The sequence below is a fragment of the Symphodus melops genome (assembly GCF_947650265.1).
Source record: "Symphodus melops genome assembly, contig: scaffold_371, whole genome shotgun sequence".
Lineage (NCBI taxonomy): Eukaryota > Metazoa > Chordata > Actinopteri > Labriformes > Labridae > Symphodus > Symphodus melops.
In genome coordinates, this window is record NW_027636522.1 from 1 (window position 1) to 8,714 (window position 8,714).

Genomic DNA, 8,714 nt, shown 5'->3' on the forward strand with positions numbered 1-8,714 from the left:
AAACTGACATTTTCGTGGAGGAATTTTTGGATTCAGAGTTAAAAAAAAAAGAGATTCTTTTCAACCTCCCTCCAAAAGTAAACAAAGAAAAACAAAACAAGCTGTGACAGAGAAAAGCATCATGTGACAGGAATGTGTTTAAATCCCTTAAAGAGATAAATGAGCGTATCGTCTGCATAGAGCTGGATGTGACTCTTTTGTGATGAGCAGATTCACAATGTGAAGTCTGATCTGTGAAGGCACCGTGCTCTAAAGTAACAGCTGTTTAAAGAGGCAACATTTACAATCCAACGCTACGCTGCTTTACCAGCTATTTTAACCCCTTCACGCCTGAATCTGTTTACAAGTATTAAAACATTTTGTTTACATGTTTCTGCTTTCGAGTCGACGCTAAATTAAGTTGAGAACGTTTATGTGAAAACAGAACATGAATAGATGTTACATTAAAATAGCACATAAAGCGGATGTTGTTCTGTCTCTGATTGGTCCTGTGACAAACTCATGCTTGCTAAAGGTTCCTCTGTATGTAGTGAAAGTGCATCGACCAGCAGTGGAGGAAAACGGACGCTGAAGTGGTTTCATGCCTAATTCACAACAATGGGCTTGAAGGGGTTAAAAATGTGCGTCACTGAACCCTCAAGTGGCCATTTAAGGTTTAAAGGTGCTCTTTGATTGGATGGTTGTGAAAACGGGAGTGGTGCACTTTACAATGTGAACCTTTTTGGAGAACAGGAAGAGTCTTCAGCCTGAGCTGTAAAACAAACGTTCTGCTGAGTCATGATTTGAGGAGATGTCGGCGTGCTGCAGAAGTTGCACGCTCGGGTGGATGGATGAAACTCAGCAGCATTCTCTCCCTCTCCGTCGAACGGCAGAAATCTGAGGATGGAGACGTCGGTGAAAGCCGCCAAAGTGCTGGTTCCCCCCCCGCCCACCGAGAGCAGTGACGGAGAGGAGGCGGCTCCTCCTCCTGCTGCCTGCGCCTCCTCCCCCTCTGCCGACTCCTTCGACCCCATGGAGGAGTTCAACAGGCAGCTGGAAGACATCATCAGCACGTACGGATCTGCTGCCGGCGTGCTGGACAAACAGGTGACAACAACAACAACAACAACACAAACTAAAGAAGCACATCAGCTGTTCTGCCTGTGCTAACGCTACGCTAACATCTCTCAGAGCGTGGTGGAGGCCGAGCTGGAGAAGATGAAGAAGGAGGCAAAGGAAGACGTCAAAGTGAACATACAGTCAGGTGAGGATTCAACAGCCAATCATTTCATCTCATTCATCAGGGGACAGTGTGACAGGACTTCCACCTGCAGTCCTCAGACAGGTGACACCGGCCCCCCCATAGAGCCAGACTGCATATTTAATAAGCGTGCATTGATCCCCTCGTCTTTGTGTTCTGACATTTTGTGTTGACTGATTCGTCCTCGTTTGGCGTCCTCAGAAGTGTCTCTCATCATGAAGGGTCTGAACAAGATGTCCTCCCCCGAGAAGAAGCTCGAAGACCTGGTCAGACAATGTGCTGAACTGGTGAGAGTCTGTCAACTGAGGCCTTTGTTTTTATACCCCTAACCCAAGTACATTTATATACACGAGGAATTTGATTGGTGCAAAAGAAAAAATGTGAGAAGCAATAACCAATAAATCTGTGTGTGTGTGTGTGTGTGTGTGTGTGTGTGTGTGTGTGCGTGCAGGCAGCCCAGCGGCGTGTGGACGAGAAGAAGCTGTGTGTGCTGCAGCAGACGACGTCCCTCCTGCTGGACGAGCGGCAGCAGCTTCAGGCGGAGCGGCGCCTCAGCTGCTCGGCTCGCAGCCAGCTGGAGACCATGTGCCGAGAGCTGCAGGGACACTACAGCAAGCTGAGGGTGTGTGAGGCCAGCAGGGGGCGCCACTGTGCCGTCTCTCCTGGACGATGTCACACAAATGAACCGTTCAGAGGTTTCAATAACTGAACTGCACATATAGATCTGGTGCAGTGTAGACAGTGAAGTTTAATAGCAGAAACAGGAAGTGAGCTACGGGAGCCCTGAAGGGTCATGCACACTTGTTTTGGCTGTGACTAAGATTACGTTCACGTTGTTTCCTCGTTATCTCGGGATATCAAAGCTTGTTTCCAGTGAGGACACTTTCAACACTTTCTAAAGATCTAGAAGCTGTTCACTTCTCTAACCCCCCCCCTCCCCCTGCAGGATCAGACCCTGCAGCGCTGCAGGGACGACGAGGAGAAGAGGAAGGAGATGACCGGACACTTCCAGTCCATGCTGACTGAGATCCAGGAGCAGATCGAGCAGCACAGCTCCAGAAACGACAAGCTGTGCCGGGAGAACAGCAGCCTGACGGACAAGCTGGAGAGTCTGATGGGCCAGTGTGAGCTGAGAGAGGAGGTGAGGACGAGCACACACTCCTGCTTCTGAGTGTGTGATCCATCAGAGGTCACATGTCGTCTCTCTGCAGAGTCTGGAGAAGATCAACCAGCGCAGAGACCTGCAGCACAAACTGACTGAAGCCAAACTGCAGCAGAGCAACGCTCAGCTGGCCGAGGCCGAGGAGAAGCACCGCAGAGAGAAAGAATACGTGAGTTCAAACATCCAATCAGAACACTCAAATCAGCACTAAGAAACAACAACAACAACAACAACAACATCGTACGGCCTACTTTACAGTTTGCCCGACATCGACAACCAACATGTAACAATATCAATGATGAAATGATGACTGACATTTTTAAATGAATTATCCAAAGAAGTTTTTCTTCTGTTGTGTTATTTATTTATTTATTATTTATTATAAATGTTGTTTTTATTGTTTTTATTCTCATACTCAGCTTCATTTTATCGTTTTGTGGGAATTTTTTTGGGATGATTTGCTAAACTATACATTTTTGGAAAGGTTTCTGTATCAGAAGTCAGAAAAATCAAATCGGTCCAGAGGTCTATGTGGCGGCCATCTTGGATTTTTTTTAAAAATGGCTGCCGTTAAACTTTAATTTGTAATATTTCAGCTTCTGAAAAAGCTGGAATGTTGATTTTAACTTCTAGACACATTTTCAGGATCAGAGAATCCAACGGTGCGAGTTACAAAGATACACAACTTTAACATTAATTAATTAATCCATAAGTGGGTTAAAAATGACCCGGTGTGGTTGTTTTCTTGCAGTATCTTTGGAAGGAAAAGTTGCTTGTATTTAATATCCCATGTTCCTCAAAAGATATATATATATATATTTTTTTTTTATCGTCCCATTGTAATACAGACACAACATGGGACATCTGGATCCTTATATCATGACCTTAAATGTAGAGTTTAACAAACCCCCAAAAAGTTCCCACAAAATGATGTAGTGAACCATCACTATGACAACGGGCTCTGACTTTAAGTGTTATTACAAACAACAATGTGATCATCTTCATGTCTGATGAATCATGTGTTCTCGTTCATGTATGAAGGCCACTCAGATTGACTGTGTATTGTCTCTGTAGTTGCTTAGGGAGGCTATTGACAAAACAAAGAAATGCTTCGCTATGAAGGAGCAGGAGCTGGCCATGAAGAAGAAGGTAAAGAGCCGTCTGTAATGTGTCTCCGTCTGTTCTCTTCTAACTCAGTTACTGGTTACCGCTGCTGAGTGGAAACTGCAGGCTCAGACATACAGAGAGCAGGGGACTGTCATGCAGGCACAGGTGAATATTCACTGACAAAACTAACACGCTGAGAAGGAGAGACAGGTAGCTCACCTGGAGGCAGGTAACCGAGGGAGGGGGGGGGCAAAAGCCCAATAAGGTCTCTACGGTCGGATCCTTCTGAACAGATAACAGAGAGGTTTACACGAGCTCGTAACACAAATCACTAAAACGGACTGAAGGTTTCCTGCTCACTGAACACAAGACTTTATCTTATCTTCAAATATTTAAAACTTCAATATTTCTTTAAAGGCCACATATTCAAAAACAATCCTCTCCTCCATGTTCCTCTAATTCTAACATGTGTCTGTCTACAAACAAAAATCCATCCTCTCCGAAAATGTGTGCTCAAACAGGCCGTTTGGAGGTTTTCCCTTCATGACATCACAAAGGGCAGTAGCCCCTCCCCTTCATGACATCACAAAGGGCAGTAGCCCCTCCCCCAGGTGGGTGACACTCCCACAGCTAGGTGTTTGTTCTGCCCTCTGAGTCTGCCTTCTCACCGTAAACAATAGGACATGGAGCCAGAAAGCAGCGAGTACACCCGAGCCCTTCCAGAGAGGGGGCGTGGTCAGACACAGCTCATTTACATATTTAAAGCTACAGACACAGAAACAGCCTGTTCTGAGCAGGGCTGAAATAGAGGGGTTTATAGACCTGATCAAATACAGGATCAGAGTGGATTTACAACAACACACTTCACACACGTTTCAGAGATAATGTGACCTTTAAATTTAGTCTTAAGAGAACTGCTGTGGCGTTAAGAGCTTTACTTGAATGTTGATGAATGTGAATGTGTGTTACCCTGGCTGCAAAACTCTGCAAGTATGAATGATTAATTCCCTCCAGCAGTGTGCATGGTTCATCTTTAATGACTGGTGAAATTTTCAATTAATCACTTTGAGGAGCAGTCATGAAAAGATCAGGATTTGCTTCTTTAAAATGGGAATGATGTCGGCTCTCCTTGGGAATGTTTTTCATCCAAAACGGCAGAAGTTAATAAATGAGTAAAGCAGGAAGTATTAAAGTCAAAGTAACAGAAACTTTTCATCAGTACAGGATAATCAGCTTTATTACTTTCCACCACTCTTCTTCAGGTCTCCTTTGACGTTGTTTAAATGTTTATTTTCATTTGAAGCGTGTTCCAGTCTGACTCTGTTTTCTCTCGTTCGCTCACAGCTGACTCTTTACGGACAGAAGTTTGACGAGTTTCAGGAGACGCTGTCCAAGAGCAACGAAATCTACGTCCGCTTCAAAAATGAGATGGAGAACGTAGGTGACACACGATAGAGACACAGTGTTTCTGTCTGGTAGCACAGTATTTAAGAAGACTGTAGTTTTAAAGGAGCAGCATGTAACTCTGACACCTGGTGGTCAAAATGGGCACTGCAGTGTAAATAGAAATTGGTCACTTGATGATATCTGACAGATTCCTCCTTTTATGTGCTTCAGTCTAATTGACGTTAACAGTCATGAAATACTCTGATAATTATAATTTAATAATTTAAACTCGTTTCTGTTTCAGATGTCAGAGAAGATGAAGAAAATGGAGAAAGAGTCAAATCTGTGGAAGAAGAGATTTGAGAACTGCAACAAGGCTCTGACGGACATGATTGAAGAGGTCAGCTGTTCCTCCTTTATATTAACTTCCTGTTGGAGTCGCACTAACTCTTCACTGTGATAATCAACATTCAAAGACTCTTGAATATAACGTTGGGAAAAATGTAGAAAGTGAGAATGTTTTTGAATCTTTTGGGGGGAAATTTAAAATCCAATTTTGGTTGTTAGACACAATTTGCCATAATTTTTAGCCTCCAGTTTGTTGTGTAAGAGGATAAGTAAATGATCCGTTGTTTTAGCTAAGTTAGCTAGCTTTTTTACGCCGGCCTGTCTTTGTTTCTGATCCACCGTCGTGCTTTCTCCCTCCAGAGATCAGAGAAAAACAAAGAGTACGAAGTGTTTGTCCTGAAGATTCACAAGCTGGAGAAGTTGTGCCAAGCCCTGCAAGAGGAGAGGGGGGTCCTGTACAGCAAGATCAAGGAAGTCCAGCAAGCTAACGCTAACCTGCCGTCAAAGATCTTCACCAGCTCTCCCAGTGAAGACGTCCCCGTCCCTGAGAGCGTCGGCCTGCTGTCCCCCGATGAGCTCCAGGAGCTGCAGCAGATCCAGGAGGAGGACCCGGCCTTAACGGAGGATATGACCCGTCTGAGAGAGCAGCAGGCTAAGCTAAATGAGTTCGCTGCCTCCCTGTTGGCAACGTCAAGCAACAACGAGCAAGAAGACAACAAAGATTCAGACACTGAAGAAGATGCTATGGCTTCTATGTTCATCCAGTTCACAACCAAGACAAAGGTCAAAGAGCAGGAGGTGTCCGTCCCTGAGCAGGAGGCGGCTGAGGAGAAGGTGGAGGAGGAGCCAAAGCTAGCAATGCTAACACCAGAAGCTCCAACGAGTGTGGAGGATACCGCCGCCAAGGCAGAACCAGAAGCAGAAACAGTTGAAACCCCGATTAACAACAAAGAGGTGCAACCAGTTAAACCAGAACAGCAACAACCAGCTGAACTGGCATCGACAACAGAGCCGGAGAAAGTTGAGCTCAGCCAACCAACAGACACGAAACCAGAAGCTGCCGAGGCTGAGATCAAACAAGCGGTCGCGTCGGTCCCAGCCGAGCCCGTGAAGGAACAGGCGGAAGCACCGACCGGATCAGAACCAGCTCCACCCTCCGAAAACACACCAAACCCCTCGAACACAGAGTCCTCCAAGAAGCAGGCGCCAAAGAAGAAGAAGAAGAAGAACACCAAGAACGCTAGCTAAAGCTAAGAAGACGCAGATGATGTTTGTTAGGGGATAGTGTGTGTGTGTGTGTGTGTGTGTGTGTGTGTGTGTGTGTGTGTGTGTGTCATGATTATCTTTGCATCTTTTCAAAGGTTAAAATCTCCGTTTGTCCAAAACATCAGAAGAGGACGAACATAAAACTGACTGTATCGAACAGTTTGAGTGTTTAGCTTTCGGTTTTGGCGAGCGAGAAGGAATCAAACGATTGTATTGAACACGAGATTTTTATTAAGTGTTGACAAAAGTACAGATCGATTTGTCCTTTGCTGGTAAAATGCAGTAAAAAGGAAATCCAATTAAGACTCCAATAAAGAGATTTTTTCTTTTTTCAAAAATATTGAAAATATTGTGTGCGATCGATTTCCAGTTCTTACACATCAAACTAAACGTACGTTCTGTTCTGGTCAACATTTATTTGAAACCACGACAAACGTAGGACGCCGTATCAGACGAGTGGCCTCTCTGGTCGACTCAGTCATTAGAAACATCTGGATCCAAAGTGTCCTGACCCGGTGCTGAAGCAACAGAGCTCGCTACACGACGCTCTGACACGATGCTCGCTGACTGAACAAAACTACGAGTGTGCAGGACAGGGTGGAATAGAAGTCCGAGATCATGCAATGTCAGGGAGTTACTTTAAGTTACAACACATGAACAATTACAGGCTCTAAAAAAGAAGGCACACAATCCTCCCTCAGATTCATCGCCCACAAAGCTTCAAACTCCAGCAGCTTTGTTTTTAGTCGGTCCCCTTAAGTAAGGTTCAAAACTTTGCTTGGTCCCCACAAAGATAGAAAAACATGCAGTCAGTCACACACACTCTTAAGGTTTGATAAGCAACTTGCACTGTGACACATTGTCCACCAGGTGGCGCTGTTTTCCTCCATTTGTTTCGATGTATCTGTTCAGACTGCAGTACCGCCTGACAGCCACTAGATGGAGACAGTGTTGTTAATGTTACATCAGTATTACATGCTGGAGGTTCCCCCTGCCTTTCACAGTCAAACCTTATTATGTCCCTGAGCAGCTTTTGTCTTTATCACAGAGCTGCAGGGAACCGACACACGTTGAGTTTCACTCTCAGTCTGAAACATGGAAACACATTTCATGTGGTTTCTGTTTTACATGAATATAAAGTGAAGCTTTCAGTTTTACTGTCACAAAGAAAAACAAAATATTCCAAAGGATCAGGACCCGAGGCGCCCCGACAGAACGGGACCAACAATGATGCGGATCCCTTACTTTGGTACCACTCCCAACTTGTGATGGTGGAAACGCAGAAACTGAACCAGACTGAACCGGACTGAACCAGACTAAACCGGACTGAAACAGACTGAAGCGGACTGAACCGGATTGAAGCAGACTGAACCGGACTAAACCAGACTGAACCAGACTAAACCGGACTGAAACAGACTGAAGCGGACTGAACCGGATTGAAGCAGACTGAACCAGACTAAAACGGACTGAACTATACTGAACCAGACTAAAACGGACTGAACCAGACTGAACCAGACTAAACTGGACTGAACCGGACTGAACCAGACTGAACTGGACTGAACCAGACTAAACTGGACTGAACCAGACTGAACTGGACTGCTTGGTGGAAACGAGGCTTTAAACGGACTCAGATCACATTTTTGTTGAAACAAGTAACACAAGACAGCACATCTCCTGTGTGTGTGTGTGTGTGTGTGTGTGTGTGTGTGTGTGTGAGTGTGTGCATGTGTGTGTGTGTGTGTGTGTGTGTGTGCAGCGTGTGTCTTATCTGTTAAATAAACCAATAGAAACATGCTGTCAGAAACACTGAATCAACAAATCCAGGTGTAAAATGTAAATCCTGTCTGCTGATTAAACTGAGCCGAGTGTCAAACCTCTTAAAACATGTGGAGCTCCACTGACAGACCAACAGACCTGCTAAACTCCCTTTAATCCACTCACGCATCAAAGTCTTTAATACACACACACACACACGCACACACACACACACACACGCACACACACACTCTCTGTACTCTGCAGCTGGAGGTTTTCATTGACTACATCTCGTCTCCTCAACATCAACCTGCTTCCTGTCTGTCATATGGTCCTAAATATGTAGAAGGATAAAGATAAACTTTATTGATCCTCCAGTAAAGAATAAAGCGATCAGATCCACATCACGTCGAGTGGAGATGAAGGATCTGTTGGTTACCCTAACCCTGA

General features: G+C 44.9%; 1 protein-coding gene across 2 annotated transcripts; it reads left to right on the forward strand.

The window, feature by feature from the left end:
- Positions 1 to 832: 832 nt before the first annotated feature.
- Positions 833 to 8,299, forward strand: LOC306819398 (beta-taxilin-like). 2 transcript variants are annotated; one of them, XM_079373194.1, is made up of 10 exons: positions 833 to 1,086; positions 1,171 to 1,243; positions 1,442 to 1,527; positions 1,692 to 1,862; positions 2,187 to 2,381; positions 2,452 to 2,571; positions 3,477 to 3,551; positions 4,854 to 4,946; positions 5,200 to 5,295; positions 5,604 to 8,299. In XM_079373194.1, the coding sequence occupies exons 1-10, from the start codon at positions 883 to 885 to the stop codon at positions 6,489 to 6,491; spliced, it is 2,001 nt and encodes a 666-aa protein (XP_079229320.1). In that variant the 5' UTR covers positions 833 to 882; the 3' UTR covers positions 6,492 to 8,299. The 2 variants fall into 2 exon arrangements, with proteins under 2 accessions (XP_079229320.1, XP_079229321.1); XM_079373195.1 differs by lacking the exon at positions 3,477 to 3,551 and adding an exon at positions 3,600 to 3,674.
- The last annotated feature ends 415 nt before the right edge of the window (positions 8,300 to 8,714 follow it).